This window comes from Xenopus laevis, chromosome 2L, assembly GCF_017654675.1.
Source record: "Xenopus laevis strain J_2021 chromosome 2L, Xenopus_laevis_v10.1, whole genome shotgun sequence".
Taxonomy (NCBI): domain Eukaryota; kingdom Metazoa; phylum Chordata; class Amphibia; order Anura; family Pipidae; genus Xenopus; species Xenopus laevis.
The window spans coordinates 89,058,467-89,075,656 of NC_054373.1; the positions used below are offsets into that span (position 1 = coordinate 89,058,467).

A 17,190-nucleotide genomic window follows, 5' to 3' on the forward strand; every position below is an offset into this window, starting at 1 on the left:
GAATCAAAATGCTCATCTGTCATCTACTCATCTGTCACAATAAAACACTTTTTGGGTATATGTCTTAGTCATAAACCACTTTTTATTTAGATCAATTAATGTGCTCATCTCTAGGGATGGAGCTAGCATTGAAAACATTGTGTAAAGATCACAGCCGGTATGAAACCATGGGTCTAAATCAAAATGTAAACTCTTACACTTGTTGTGTATTTAACTAGATATTCAACTAGGGGTACATACTGTTAGTAGGGATTCTGTGATGGTTGTTATATTTTACAGGGTTTGTGTTTTTAGGACAGGATTTGAGGAAAGATCAGACAACTATATGGGGCTAGATTTTAATACCTTAAAACATTTGGCCAACTTCATAATCAAACATCAGTATGGATGTTGGTTTGAATCAAAGTGGACTCACAATATGCTTGCTATGAGAACTAGTCAACAATGATGAGCTAATCTTTCCCATTTCGCTCACTTTGCACAAGCAGCAGGGCAAATTTTTAAGCAGTATCTTGAAAAATTTAGTGACTGACGAAACATGGAAGTTCACGTCAGCACAGGAGTCAAACGTTGCTGCTTCATTCAACTGCACATCTATACAAAGAATACAAACAATACCCTTTTACAAATATTAAAAAGATTGTGTTCTGATTAGAAAATATAGTTTTCTAGCATTGAGTGTAAGGGGAGTGGAACTTTTGATACCATCAAGTATCAAATGGCTGGTATGAGCTGAGAAACATAGGCAATAAATACTTTCAGCAATAAATGTTAGTGTTTTGATGGAAACTAGAGAAAAGGAATGGTTGAATAAAGAATACAAATAAGATCAGAGACATGATATAAGGTGCAAATGGAAAAGAAGATCTGAGTAACTGGCCAGTGGTTGAGGAGGCAGTAGGAAAGAATAAAGGTGGCCATACACATAACAATTTTGATCTCTACTGCGACCTTTGATCACAGAAAATATTGTTTGTTTTCACTACAAACGCTGAATAGTCAGATATGAAAGTAAAAAAATATTTTTTTTATATCTGATGATTCAGCAGTAACGCTTTGCTGATGAAAAATGTCCGTCTTGGCTGATCAGCAATACAACTGATATTCAAGTATATTTGTTGATTGTAGGTCACCTCATCGCCCACCATACACACACTGGATATCGTACGAAACTTGGTTTCGATATCTGTGCATGTATGGCCACATTAAGTCATAAGGCAGATAGCAAACAAAACAAGTACAAAAGTCAAAATCAGGAGCTCATACATTGGAGGGTGAGGTTGGGAAAGGAACTTAACTTAGTATATTGGAGTGGGGGGGGGTAAGACCATAGGCAAAGAGTTTAATGATCCAACCTCTTCCTCCATCCCATTATGATCCAGTAATGGAAAAGAGAAAGAGGCAAACTTATAAACATATAAACTATATAGCAGGATTACAAGAACCTGGCATTTTGGTGGTCAGAGTGTGAAGCCACAAGAGGTAGCAAGTGCTTATTTGGATTATGAGTAGCGATGATCTTCAAAGGCCTCCAGCAATTCATAAGAAATTACTGTATGTGATGCTGATAATCAAACAGACGAGGGTGGCTGATGGCTGATTATCACATAGGCTTCTGGGTTGTGGTGATGTCATAGATATTCCAGAATTTGGCGAGTGACCTGATTAAATTCTGGCAGAAGAGGACCACTACTGAGAGAAAATGTGTTCTTTCCAACAAGTAAAAAATACTGGTTATTTTAAAGTAAAGGCCCAAACCTCCAGTTTTCCCCAAAATGATTGAACAGCCTCCTGAGAAGGTGACTAAGCCAGTGGGTGAAGGTATTGCTAAAAGGACTAGGTCTTGTACAATTGTGGTAAATATATGTGCTAACTTAAAGGGATAGTGTCATGGGAAAAAACATTTTTTTCAAAATGAATCGGTTAATAGTGCTACTCCAGCAAAATTCTGCGCTGAAATCCATTTCTCAACAGAGCAAACAGATTTTTTTATATTCAATTTTGAAATCTGACATGGGGCTAGACATTTTGTCAATTTCCCATCTGCCCCTGGTCATGTGACTTGTGCCTGCACTTTAGGAGAGAAATACTTTCTGGCAGGCTGCTGTTTTTCCTTCTCAATGTAACTGAATGTGTCTCAGTGGGACATGGGTTTTTACTATTGAGTGTTGTTCTTAGATCTACCAGGCAGCTGTTATCTTGTGTTAGGGAGCTGTTATCTGGTTACCTTCCCATTGTTCCTTTGTTTGGCTGCTGGGGGGGGAGGGAGGGGGTGATATCACTCCAACTTGCAGTAAAGAGTGATTGAAGTTTATCAGAGCACAAGTCACATGTCTTGGGGCAGCTGGGAAATTGACAATATGTCTAGCCCCATGTCAGATTTCAAAATTGAATATAAAAAAATCTGTTTGCTCTTTTGAGAAATGGATTTCAGCGCAGAATTCTGCTGGAGCAGCACTATTAACCAATTCATTTTGAAAAAAAAAAATTTCCCATGACATTATCCCTTTAATGATCGTTCCCAAGATTTGGGGACAGGCAATAAAGAGATTTTGTTTTAGAGTACAGTAACAAATTGCCCAACTGCTCTGGTACTAGCCAAACAAAATTACAACCACCTAAATATATTTAATTATATTCATTTATCAGAATAAAGCAGAAAGATAGATCCATTAAAATGAGGAAAGGAAGAGTACAAGAATGGACAGGAAAAATTAGGTAATAAAGTATAGTTTGAATGTGAAAAGGCTGAAAAGATAAAATCTATTCATGCAGGAAACTGTATGTTAAACGTTGATGTGGACTATAACCACTTTGTTCCTGCCCACTGCATTTATAAACAACCTGATAAATCTTTAGTGCCATCTGACAAAACTGGATGTTATAAAAGGCATAGACCATGTCTGCCCTATATACCTTATACCTTATACATATTTGTGGGAGCTGTCATAAAGCTTGTCAACATCTAAGCACGTTCCACAGAATGAAACAGAGCAATTATGAGTGCTAACGATGCTCATTACTTGAAATCAATGCAGAATACCTGTCATGGCAAGCCAGTTCTAGCTTGTTTGGACAAATATAAATATGCAGTAAATAAATATTACGCGAACTTTATATGCTATAGCCTCGTTCTTTACAATCTGTTAATTAATGGAAAACAGATGGATGATAAACACTTATAAACAGGATGTTTTCGCTTTTAAAAGGCCCAAACACTATAAGGAGAAGCACATAAGTTTTTTTTTTTTTTAGTTTAGAATCCAACAATATCTTAAACAACTATAATTATATGTCTTCCTCCAACTCGGTTGAAGAATTAGCCTTTTAGGTAAATGAATATGTTTATTTCCACACAAGGTATCCAACTCAACAGCAAACGCGCTCTCTCTCTCTCTCCCCATCTGTAAATAAGTGTGTCTGTGTGTTTTAAACAAAATCTGAAATTGATAAAACAACAGAAGTATCCTAGAATCTAGATGCCTGATTTATTGAATGTTCATGACAGAGCAGTCTATTACCCTGAAGAGTATGATCCCCCATGATGCTCCCTGTCTACTGGATTCTTTGCTCTCCTCCGGCACTGAGGCAAGAAGTCAGCTAAGATTGATTTTGCTTGATGCTGCCAGCCTTTAATGAAATGTGTAGTATCTGTAGGGACAAAAAGAGAGAAAGGCAGCTTTTTTTCTGATTTTGCATGCATGGCTAAACCTTGTGCAAAAGACATCCCTAAGGTCCTCACCATATTAGGGTAGCTGTCACTGATACCCTTCTTGTTTATAGCATCATAAATCATGGTTTCTACTTTGCCCAATCAGAAGAGGCTATTCAGAATGGTGAAATATCTTTTTGTGTTACAGACAGCCTAACTGCTTGTACTTGGTAAAAGCAAAACACATTTGTGAAGACATATAATGCCTATTATAATATGAATTTCAAAGCACTGGATTTGCTTCACCACTTTGTTTAAACAGCAAAAACAAAACACTTAATAGTCAAGTGCAATACAACAATCATGAATTGATCCATTTATGTTATAATCTACAATAATGACCACTGGGTAAAATAAATGAAAAAATAAATAATTTTTTTGAGAAATGTCCTGAGAGTCCCCATATCTTTGTTTCATGTACTGTACACACATGTGTGTCAACTTTAAATGGACATAGGAGATTGATGGAAAATAATAGGGAAAAAACTAAAACGGGGCTCATTAGTAAAAAAGTCATAGTGTAGTATATCAGAATTTGCAAATGTGTATGCAAAGCACAAAAAAAATAGCATACTGTACATGTCATTTGTGCTTTTCAAATATATAGTCCCTAATACAGCAATACATGGGTCACCAATGTGATTCAATCCACAGCTTTTAAAGGCATAATGCAGAGATTGTTACCAGCTTGTCTCTAGTTAAGTAACACACAGGGGAGGATGTATCAAGGGTTGAAGTGGAAGTTTGAATTTCAAATTTCAAATTTTTATTTTAGTGAAATTTAACTAGGGAATAGTTAATATTTGATTAAAAATTGGAATAAAATTCGCAAATTTGCTGCGAAAAATCGATGGTGAAAATTCGTCGGCATCATAATTTCTACACCGGCTTCAAAGTTTTTTCGATGCTGTCGACGGTACCGACGCCGGTACCAATTTAGACGACATATGGACGCCCATTGACTTTAATGGGCGCCAGCATCAACTTTTGACGCCAGTTTCAACATTTTGACGCCGGCGAATTGTAATGCATGTGAGGGGAGTTCTAAGGATAGTATGTTTTCCAAGAGAATCCATATTTTCCACAACCACTTTCTAGGTGTGGCTTTCTGTTTCCATCATTTTTTTTCACTACAATTATTATGAATTATAGCCCATATAACTCAATATTTAATTTCAATCTTTAACTCATTATCCTTTGGTAACTAATGACAACTCTAACTAAAAAATAGTATGTGTCTATAAACATGCGGAATTAAATAAAAAAATTATTCCATTAAAATAAAATAAAACAAATAGTCTTGTACACATTTCTTCAACTTTTGATGTACACATGCTCAGCATTTTGCTGTTTAAGTAGCCTTGTAGAGGCAACCACAAAAGCAAATGGGAGGAATAATCTCAGAGATGTTATCTCAATTGATTAATACATCACTTTTGAGATACTAGTGCTGTTAAAATGCTGGATAATCAATAGATCTAATTTAACATAATGTGTAGGCTTTCATTTGGCCATACATTTTATTCTGTAAAGAACTGCAGCATTCAGCAAGTCTTTTGTTATATAATTGCTTATAATGTGTTAGATAATCCTTAGGGTTTCTAAATCTTTGTTCTCTATCAAGTAAGAGTTTGAGTTATTAATGTTGAGTAACATTGTAGTAAGCAGTGGTAGAGATCTGTATTCAGTTTAAAAAATGCAAAGCAGCAGCCACCTGTTTTTTAATGCTACAATAATCAGTGGTTTTTACTTTATAAGGCAGTGTGGCCTCAATTTTTTCTTTTTTGGTCTTCAACACAAAAATGATCTGGTGTTTTAGGTACCACAAATATGTTCTTTTTATTGTGGTGGAAGGAAACAAAAGGTGGTGGTATACTGCAGAATTATATTGTCACTGAGAGGTGAATAAAATATAAAGATACAAGTATGAAATGTACGAATTATTAAAAGAGGCCATCTCCCATAGACTCTATTTTATCTAAATAATGCGCATTTTTAACAATGATTTCCTTTTTCTCTGTAATAATAAAACAGTACCTTGTACTTGATCCAAACCAAGTTATATTTCATCCTTATTGCAAGAAAAACCAGCCTATTGGGTTTATTTAATATTTACATTATTTTCTAGTAGACTTAAGGTATGACAATCCAAAGATATGGAAAACCCAGCTCCCAAGCATTTTGGATAACAGGTCCCATATCGGTGCTAGTTTAAATTTTTAGTAACATGAAAATAAAACTCTTTTATAAGGCCCTCCCACATCTTTTCCATAACTGTGTAAATGCTGTAGTAGGCACTAACAAGATACAATACATAATTTAATAATTATTGGTAAAGAGCAGTGGTGCATATTAGTACTGGTATAATACCATTATATCAGCTTAAACTTACTGAATATTAATGGCAGATATGACTACTGTGAGAGACTGAAAATCAGCAGCAAATAAATAAAGTAAGCTTAATGAAAGTGCCCAAATACTTAGACGATATGACTTGGGCATCAGTGGACAAGCAACGTATTTCATAGGAGCAATGGCAATGACAGCATATAGTCATCAATATGGCAATAGCCTGTGTTTCCAAATAATGTGCTCCATAGCTTGGACTGTCACCTACAGTATGCTGAGACACCGGAATACTTGGAAAATTTGCGGTGGGTCCAGGTGTCAGTGGGCACCTCTAGGCCCACTGCCGTTCGTCACCCCTGTCCCCTCCCCTATTTGTGCAAATTTTCATCATCAATGGGGATTGATGCACAGAGAATTTAAAAACCTTTTAGCTCATTATTTGTCATTTCTAACATGAAGAGGGGACACAAAAAGTATATGGTGTTTCATATATGGGAGAGAAGGAATATCAGGAACGCATTTTACAAAATCGAGTTTTTAGTTACTGAAAAATCACAATGCTGTTTGCAATACTTGAAAGAACAAAATGAGATATTGGTCCATCCGAGGATGGCAGATGTCTTTAAGGAATTATTATTAGTATTTGTTTATCAGATAGTATCAAATTGCTTATGTGAAGGGGAGAAGTCCACGCTGCCTCTAACTGAGCCCATTTGGTTGGAGGAGAAGTTTGCAGCCACACTAAAGTTTGGCGAAGATGAGTGGCTTCATAATATTTCCCCACATCTGGAACTGCCAGGCCACCTTGGCTCCTCCCAGTCAAGAGTACCGATCGAGGGAAACGAGCCTTCGTGGAACCCCAGATGAATTTAAATATAAGCTTTTGAATATGGCCCAGCTGCGATGGTGAAAGTCGAAGTGGAATGGTTTCAAACAAATACAATAACTTGGGGAGTATAGTCATTTTAATTGCAGCAATACGCCCGAGCCAGGAAATATGGTATTGCTGCCAATCTTGGAGATCCTTTGTGATTTGTTTCACCATAGGCGAAAAATTACTCTGAAACAGTTGGTGGTAATGAGGGGTTAGTTTGATACCCAAATAGTTAATATGGGACTTGTGCCACTTGTATTGGAACTTATCCTGCAGAGCCCTCCGAATATTACCCTCAGTATGGAACATAAGTGCTTCCGATTTCGCCCAATTGATTTTGTATCCCGCTACTTTACTATATTCTGATAAAGTATTATGGAGATTAGGTAGGGATATTAGCGGATTACTAAGGGTCAATAGGACGTCATCCGCAAAGAGGGATATTTTATATTCTCCCCCGCCTACTGTTATTCCAGAGATATCCGGATGTTCTCTTATCTTAGACGCCAGGGGTTCAATACTGAGGGCATAGAGCAGAGGAGAGAGAGGACAGCCCTGCCTGGTCCCGTTCCTGATATGGATCGGTGACCCTACATCCCCATTCAATTTCAAATAGGCTAAGGGAGTGGAATATAGAAGAGTGATCGCTTGCAAAAAGGAGCCCCGAAAGCCCATGTGCTGAAGCATCTGGGTCATGTAAGTCCAGTCCAGCCTATCGAAGGCTTTCTCCGCATCCAAACTCAACATGACAGAGGAGATACCCTGGGATTGGATGATATCAATTAAATCTATGGCCCTGCGTGTGTTGTCCCCAGCTTGCCTGCCCACCACAAAGCCCACCTGGTCACTATTGATCAACCTGGGCAATAATGGTGTCAGTCTTTGGGCTAGTAATTTCGTAAAGATTTTCAAATCGCTATTCAAAAGTGCGATGGGCCTATAGTTCCCACACAATGAGGGGTCTTTACCATCCTTGGGCAGGACCGTAATGTAGGAGGCAAGCATGGTATCGGGTATAATTTCCTCCCCTTGCAAAAAGGCATTAAATAGGTCAGTGAGTATTGGCGCCAGAATCCCACGGAAAGTCTTATAATAGGAGTTAGAGAACCCGTCAGGTCCTGGGGACTTATGGAGCGGAAGAGATAACAGCACATCGATTATTTCTTCCTGTGTAATAGGTTTATTAAGACCTTCCAGTTCGTCCTCTGTCAATTTAGGCAAGTGACACCCTTCCAAGAACTGAGCTATCTGTTTCGTTTTAGAGCATGTCACAGGAGTAGACGCAGGGAATAGATTGTAGAGTGTGGAGTAATAAGTGTGGAAGGCCTTTGAAATCTCGATAGGATTGTGTAGGGGTTCTCCTCTGTCAGATTGAATCATTATTAGTATTTGTTAATGTTATTTGCATGTTACTGTGGTATCTGGGAGCAACACTTGGGAGTGGAATCACTGCAACATATCAGAAAATATAGCAGATACACAATACAGCTACATTGAAATGTATTGTTAAATGAATATATGTAATTTTAATTTGTGGTATGGATTTCTTAGGTTGGAACATGGAACCCTTCTGATGGACTGAATATCACAGAAGTTGCCAGAGGGCGGGGACCAAACATCAGTGAGTCATTGACTAACCGCACACTCATGGTCACTACAGTGTTGGTAAGTCTCTTTTATGGCTTTTTGGCTAAACAGTCACACAAGTGAAGTCAATTCTTTAAACATTTGCTTGAGTTATATTTGGAGTCTTTCTGTTCCTATCAAGGGATTACTAAAAAATATTTTGCCATTACCTGTTAATGGGATCTGTTATCCAGAAACCTGTAATCCAGAAAGCTCTAAATTACAGGAAGGACATTTTGCCCTATACTAATCAAGTCATTCCATTGTTTTAATTATTTAGCTTTTTCACTGTGTGCTAAAAGCTTTAAGGGGAATGGCAGTGAAGTTGCTATTCTGTGATGTGTTGTCTGGATAAAATGATTAATTAAACTAAAGAATTTCATCAAAATGGTAGCTACAATGTCCAGATTATTTATACATAAACATACTTAATTGGACACTAACCCCTATTGTATTGCAATATTGTTCAATAAAATGTTTTACCTGCTTTCCAGGGTCCGCAGATGCATGTAGATGCAAAATAATCCTCCAATGAGAATCCAACCAGATCTGGGTAGATCTCGTTTTATTGTTTTTGTTTTCCTAGCACTGAACGAGTAATATAATACAATGTAAATGACAAAAATCACTGTATATAAGATAACAGCAAGATACCTGACATAGTTCAGGTAGTCATCATTCTTATTGGTAAATTTGTTCATATCTATAATTTAAGATTTCTTAAGATTGTATTTATGTGTAATTAAGATTTCTGTTGACTGCTATAGAGAACTAGGGGGTGCAGGGGGACAGCTTTACAGTAGGGTTTAGATACCTTTAAATACTTAAATTACTCATAAAACATATTCACATTTTCTAACTGCTTGTTACTAAGCTTATTTCTAATACATATCCCATATTTTCTGTTTGTTGAGGGGGTCAGGTAGCCTTTCTGTAGCAAAGACAGCCAATGACATCTCGGATTGAAGTGCACAGCTTGTAACACAATCTGTGGATTAAAAAATCATACCAAATCCAGACACTGAAAAGGACAATGTGTTGTAAGACCACATTTATAAAAAATATAAAATTCAGAAGTAATTTGTAATGCTTTGTTCTTAAAGCTAATGGAAACCAGGATTGAAATCCATCAGTACAATAAGATGATACATTAAAATACAATATAATAAAACTATGGACCAAAACTATGGTCCATTTAAGCATTGCAAAACTCTATTTTGGCATGATGCGTATTTCTGCTAAGGGTCTGTGCCAGTGATACTCAAACTGTGGCTCAGGAGCAACATGTTGCTCATCTACCCCTTGGATGTAGCTCCCAGGGGCCTCCAGGTTTGGAGGCAAGTTTTTATTATATGAAAACCAGATGTACTGCCAAACAGAGCCTCCTTTAAACTGTCAGTCCACATAAGGGCTTTCAAATAACCAACCACAGCCGTTATTTGTCCCCATGAACGTTTCATACTGGTGTGGATCCACAACTTTTTACAGTTGAATGAGGCTCCCTGGTAATAAAGGTTGGGGACCCCTGGTCTATACCATACACTGCATAGGGTAATCTGTCATCCTGATCACTACAACCGAAAAGTTTGCTGTTATCCTGGTGCTAGGGTTCAGCATGTGGTTGATCTGGTAGACAAATTATTGGGTGGGGCTGGGCATGACCTTAGTACATATTATTACTAATGACAAAATAAATGGTAGATGGAAAACCTTAAAGAGTGATTTCAAAAGGGAAGGTCTTCCAATGTCATTTTTTCTGAAATTTTGCCCGTGCCACGTGCAAGTTTAGGAAAACAGCGGGTGCTTAGGGAGCTAAATGTGTGGCTCAAGTCTTGGTGTAGGAAGGAAGGGTTTGGGTTCCTAGAGCACTGGGCTGATTTTTCCTTGGGGTACAACCTATACAGTCATGAAGGTTTGCACCTCAATGGAAGGTGGTCCACGATGCTAGGGGAAAGAATGGCTAAGAGGTTGGAGGAGTGTTTAAACTAGGCAAGGGGGGTGGGTGAGATAAAGAATTATGGGGAAGCTAGGGTAGACAGGGCAGTGGGATTAGTAAGGGGTCATGGGGGAGGAGTGAGGGAGGCATACAGTTTACCAGCTAAGGAGGTCCCTCTGTTACAAGGAAACCAGACTAATACTAACTTAACATATAATTATCCACTAGGTAATGCAAATTTAAAAAATAAAAGTAGTAACCACCGCTGTTTGCTGGCAAATGCACAGAGTTTGTAAAATGGGACACCTAGAATTAATTGCATGCTTTAAAAATTATGATATAATTGGTATCACCTGGTGGGATGAAACATGTGACTGGACTTTGAATTTAAATGGTTACACCCTTTTTAGGAGGGACAGAGGGATTAAAAAGGGTGGAGGAGTGTGTTTGTATGTAAAGCCTGAATTAAAGCCATGCATTAAAGAAATAACAATAGCAGACACTGGTGAGGGTGTAGAATTTTGACTGGGTGGAGATTTTGACTGGGCAAAAGGTTACAAAGAAAATTATCATTGGTGTATGCTATAAACCAAAACATAGATGCAGCTTCATAACTACTGTAGGTCAAGTTATTACTATGAGTGATTTTGATTATCCAGATATTGACTGGGGTAATGGGGTTGCCAAGACAGAAAAAGCTAATAGGTTTATAAATATGCTGAATGAAAACTTTTATTACAGCTCGTTCAAGAACCTACTAGGAATAACTCTCTTTTGGATCTTGTAATAATAATACTGAACTTATCTCTAGCATTTGCATGGTGAGCATTTAGGGAATAGTCTCCTTTGAAATTCTGTTGCAGAGGCAATTCTATAAGGGAGTAACTAAAACACTAAATTTCATACGTGCAAACTTTGACAGTATAAGAGCAACTCTGCAACATATTAAGTGGGAAATGCTTTTCACAGGGTTAAACACAGAACAAAATGGGAAGTCTTTAAAATGATGCATAATAAATATACGTCAGTATATTCCCCTTGTAAGCAAGGAATGCTGTTGCAAAGCAAAACCTTTTTGGTTCAATAGAAGTGTTGGTTTTGAGGTGGGTAAGAAAAGACGTGCTTTTAGGGCTTTCAAGTTAGCTGGGACAGCTGAATCCTTTATAAGATACAACAAGGCCAATAAATCATGCAAAAAAGCAAGCTAAAATCAATATGGAAAAGGATATTGCGGTAAGCAGTAAAAAGATTCCTAAATTATTTTTTAAATATGTTAATAGTAAAAGAATTTAAGCAGGAAGGGATGGGACCTTTAATATCAGAGGGGGTCAGCTGGTAGATGAGAACAAAAAAAAAAGCTCAGATTCTGAACTCATATTTTTCGTTTGTCTACACAAATGAGGACCAGCTAATGAAGGTTTCCTTATTAATAGTCCCAATGCTAGTAATACAACTAATGATGCATGGTTCAGACATGAACAAATTCAAAAGAGACTAGAACGTGATAAAGATAAATGAAGGTCCAGGGCCAGATGGTATTCATCCCAGGGTACTCAGTGAGCTTAGCTCTGTGATTGCCAAACCTCTTTACTTAATTTTTCAGGATTCATTGAGGTCTGGCATAGTGCAGAGAGACTGGTGAATTGCTAATTAAAACTAGTATATGAACAAAGGCATACTCCATTCAATGCTTCTGCAAAAAATCCAAAATTTTCTTTTATTCAAGGTGAGATTTCAGCAAACGTTTCAGGGTCAAGCCCCTTCATCAAGCTTTGGATTGTATATGAATTACTAATTAGCAATTCGCCAGTCTCTCTGCACCATGCCACTATTCAAAAATGGATCTTGTTCTCAGCCTCAAAACTATAGGCCAGTTAGTCTGAAGTCAGTGGTAGGAAAGCTTTTTGAAGGGTTAATAAAGAATAAGATACTGGACTTCATAGCAAATAACAATACTATAAGTTTGTGCCAGCATGGTTTTATGTGTAATAGAACTTCTTGTCTAACTTAATTTCTTTTTATGAGAAGGCAAGCAGGGACCTCGATTCTGGGCTGGCAGTGAATGTGATTTACTTAGACTTTGCTAAAGCATTTGATACAGTGCCACACAGAAGGTTACTGGTTAAATAAAGGAATGTTGGCCTGGAACATAATATTTGTACCTGGATAGAGAACTGTCTAAAAGATAGACTACAAAGAGTGGTGGTAAATGGAACATTTTCTAATTGGACCAGTGTTGTTAGCGGAGTACCTCAGGGCTCTGTACTAGGTCCTTTGCTTTTCAACTTGTTTATTAACGACCTGGAGGTGGGCATTGAAAGTACTGTTTCTATTTTTGCAGATGATACTAAATTGTGCAGAACTATAGGTTCCATGCAGGATGCTGCCACATTGCAGAGTGATTTGTCTAAGTTGGGAAACTGGACAGCAAACTGGAAAATGAGGTTCCATGTTGATAAATGCAAGGTTATGCACTTTGGCAAAAATAATATAAATGCACGTTATACACTAAATGGCAGTGTGTTGGGAGTTTCCTTAAATGAAGAGGATCTAGGGTGTTTTGTAGAAAACAAGTTGTCTAATTCTGGGCAGTGTCATTCTCAAGCTACTAAAACAAATAAAGTTCTGTCTAGCATAAAAGGGCATTAACTCAAGGGATGAAAACATAATTATGCCTCTTTATAGCTCCCTGGTAAGGCCTCATCTGGAGTATGCAGTGCAGGTTTGGACTTCAGTCCTTAAGAGGGATATAAATGAGCTGGAGAGAGTTCAGAGACGTGCAACTAAACTAGTTAGAGGGATGGAAGACTTAAATTATGAGGGTAGACTGTCAAGGTTGGGGTTGTTTTCTCTGGTAAAAAGGCGCTTGCGAGAGGACATGAATATTAGAGACAAATAGCAGGGGACCTTTTTACCCATAAAGAGGATCACTGTACCAGAGGCCACCCCTTCAGACTAGACAAAAAGAACTTTCATTTGAAGCAACATAGGTGGCTCTTTACAGTGAGGTCAGAGAGGTTGTGGAATGCACTGCCAGGTGATGTTGTGATGGCTGATTCTGTTAATGCCTTTAAGAGTGGCTTGGATGATTTCTTGGATAGACATAATATCAAAAGCTATTGTGATACTTGAAGGGGACAATGAACCGACTGCTACTGGAACCTTTGGATTTCGTCTGACCAACAATGCCTAGTATTCCGGATCCGGGGAACTTGCACAAAGAAACACCAACGAGTGGGTCAGAATAACAAGTTCCGTTTATTGAAGGTCAAACATAGGCTTATATAGTTATAAGTAAAGACGTCCCAATATAGTGACGTATCAGCATAGTTATTAGCATAGTATATGTCTGTAATAGGTATATCCTTCAGGATGGACAAGATAGAAAAGAGACAAATATGTGCATGCGCTTTAGCTAAGATATTTTGTCTGAGGCAAGCTGATAATATTGTTTATAGTACATGATGATACTTATGCAAGGTTGTCTAAGAAGAGACAGTACAGGGTCGTACAGAAAAACAAGTACAGAGGCCTACAAGGGTCGGCACGTAGGCATGTTAACCCTTCAACACTTAACTCTATAGTTAGTATAGATATGGGTGTATATATAATTTATGTGAAGGTATGGAGGGGTGTGTGTATGGATGCTGGGTTTTCATTTGGAGGGTTTGAACTTGATGGTCTTTAATCAACCCAATTTAACTATGTAACTACATAACTATGTAACTGCTACCCAAAAACCAGCTTTAAATGCAAGTTCCTTAACTGAATATTTCAGATTCCTGTGACTGCAGCCATCTTTGCTTGACCTGCATTTGCAGGTAAAAAACAAGGTTGCATACAAAAATAAACCCAAATTATAATCCTAAATATTCATGTACACAATTTGCATTAATTTATATGGATGTTAATGGGAAAATGTTTATAACTTAAAACATTTACACTTAGTGCCCCATATTCACTGTTGATTTAATTTGCTAAGTTGTGATATTTGATGACAGATTGCAGCTACAGTATGTTCTCATTTTCAGAAAAGCATTTCTTAAATGCTTTTTGACACGTTGGGTGGTTAAAGGTGGCGTTTTATATCGCTAACATTTTTCGAAAAGAAAATAGATGATTTTCAGCCTTTGAATTGAAATGTATTCCACTTTTCAGCAAGCATTAAACCAGGGTTATACCACCTTTTCTTTTTCAATCTGCTCTTCATGATATTCCTCAATGTTATTTTTAGTATGACATTGCTCTGTAGCTACCTCTGTCATTCCTTTATCCTTTGTGCTTTTAAGTCTACAGGGAAAGGCAAGTTCTGTATTTATTTATTTATATTTTAATTGACAGACATAGATTTCTCAGCTTATTGCCATGTAAAATGATGCTATGATTTGGGTTCCTTCAGGCTTTCTGCTCTAATTATATCTTTACATCTTATCAAGTCAAAGATGCCCTGTTTGGTGCTATTGAAATATTCATCATATTGCAGGAAAAAAAGGTGAACTAGCTGATTGCAATAGCGTTTAATCGTATGGAAAAGCCATGGGATGAATTTCTAGATGGCTGGTTTCCTATTTTATTTTCCCATTCCAGTTGTTAATATTGAAACGACACGTTCAGGGAGAGATATATGACCCGATCATCAAACACTGCTCTCCAACAGCAATTTCAGAGCTCAAAATATTCTATATTGAGGGCAGAAGAATCGATTTAGACGAGTTGAGGGAGCTTTTGAATCCAATGCCTGTCCATTTAAAAAAAATAAATAGAGGAATCGTTTCTAAGTAACAGCTTCCCGGAGATTTGAATTGCCCCCCGAAAAAGCATTTTTGACTGCAATATCCATTAAACTATTTTAGCGCTTACTGCATTTAAACTGTGCATACTGCTACTTTGTGACAGCAGAAAATTAATAGGCGTTTATGGATTTTAAAGCTGTTGCCTTACTAATAACTGCACCTCTGCATTTTTTCCCTACACATTGCTAAAAATATCTTCTCTTTAAAAGACTCACTTGCTGTGTACACAGATGTGTATGTGGAAAATTGCAAACACAGTATATCCCTGCCCTGTGGAGCTTACAATTTAACTCTGCTTTTTCAGAACTAACCTTGTCTTTAAGGTGACTAGGGTTTTGTGTATAGCAAACATTCCCTAAGACAAACTTCTAATATGATACACACACTTTAAGAGGATTTACCTGCTAGCTAGTTATGACATATAAAGGTCCCACCATGAATGTGTGCAAAGCAAAGAACATGTAGTATGATACTTCTTCTTCTTAAAGCTGTTAAGTTCTCAGTTCACAAAATGTACTGCACATATTGGGTAACTCATTTTAGCTAGAGAGGTTTTATGAATCTGGAGAAGATATACACATGGTATTAGTTATAAAAGGGCCTCTGAATCTTCAAGCTCTCTAAAGTAGGTGACACAAACAGTTACATTACAGATGCAAGATTATTCACCTATGAGAATCCTTTACATAAGAGTGTTTTCAATCATAGGGCAGGGACAAAGAATTTGGACCTATATTCACACATATCAGCTATAATTCTCACTAGAAAGTTATTTGAACACTGTGGGACAGTTTTATGGAGGATTACAGCCCCTTAAAAGTGGTCCTTTACCCAATAACTTTTTTAAGCAATTTTACAATATACATTATTTAAAGGTTTACTATATTTAAAGGGTTTGTTCACCTTCTAAACAATTTTTTTCAGTTCAGTGGTTTTTTAGATTCACCAGAAATAAAGTATTTTTTTCGATTGCTTTAATTTTTTTAGGTTAAATTTTAATGTTCCTGTCTCTGGTGTTTCAGTCTGGCAGCTCAGTAATCAGTAGTAAGATTCAGAACTGTTACAATTTGCTACATTACTTCAGCAGTATCTGTGGAATATTAGCGGCTATTATATCAATTATAACAGCTGCCTTTAATGAAACTCAAGGATTCTCCTCAGCATGTTCAAAGATAAAAAAATGTATCAATTTATATATCATTAAGAACAGTTTACAGAGTCTATGACCCCCACCCACCAAGCTACTTTAGAAAGACATAAAAAGGTAAAAAATTTAATTTTAAACTTCAATATTAGAAAAATGGTCAAAAATAGAAAACGATTGAAATAAATCTTCTTCAAATGAACTGAAAACAGCTGAACTGAAAAAAGTGTTGGAAGGGGAACATCCCCTTTAAAGTTATTTGTAAATGTAATTGTATTTCTCTGACTTCTAACATTTTATGCACTCCTGGATCTGACTCCAAAACAATGCTGCAAGACAGCAGATCCAAACTAACAAGACTAACATATCTAGAAGAGAAAAGTTGATTAGAATGACATGTTCTTTAATTATACAAGAGATCAGATTTTGTATAACAGGCACCCTTAATGGTTAAAGGGGATACAAAAAAAAGAATTGGTGTAAACTTATGAATGGTGTGGTTGGTGTGGTTGGTGTAAACTTAAAGGGATACTGTCATGGTAAAAAAATGAATCAGTTAATTAGTGCTGCTCCAGCAGAATGCTGCATTGAAATCCATTTCTCAAAAGAGCAAACAGATTTTGTTATATTCAATTTTGAAATCTGACATGGGGCTAGACATATTGTCAATTTCCCAGCTGCCCCAAGTCATGTGACTTGTGCTCTGATAAACTTCAATCACTCTTTACTGCTGTACTGCAAGTTGGAGTGATATCA

The 17,190-nt window shown here is 37.1% G+C and overlaps 1 protein-coding gene across 1 annotated transcript in view; it reads left to right on the forward strand.

Moving 5' to 3' along the window:
* The window catches only part of LOC108707504 (glutamate receptor ionotropic, kainate 3), a gene marked incomplete at its 3' end in the record, with an annotated part of 197,164 nt that overhangs the window by 96,061 nt on the left and 83,913 nt on the right, over positions 1 to 17,190 (forward strand). Inside the window, exon 9 of the mRNA XM_041582147.1 lies at positions 8,487 to 8,600. Within this exon, the coding sequence (XP_041438081.1) occupies positions 8,487 to 8,600 (114 nt within the window). The remainder of the gene's footprint in view (positions 1 to 8,486; positions 8,601 to 17,190) is intronic.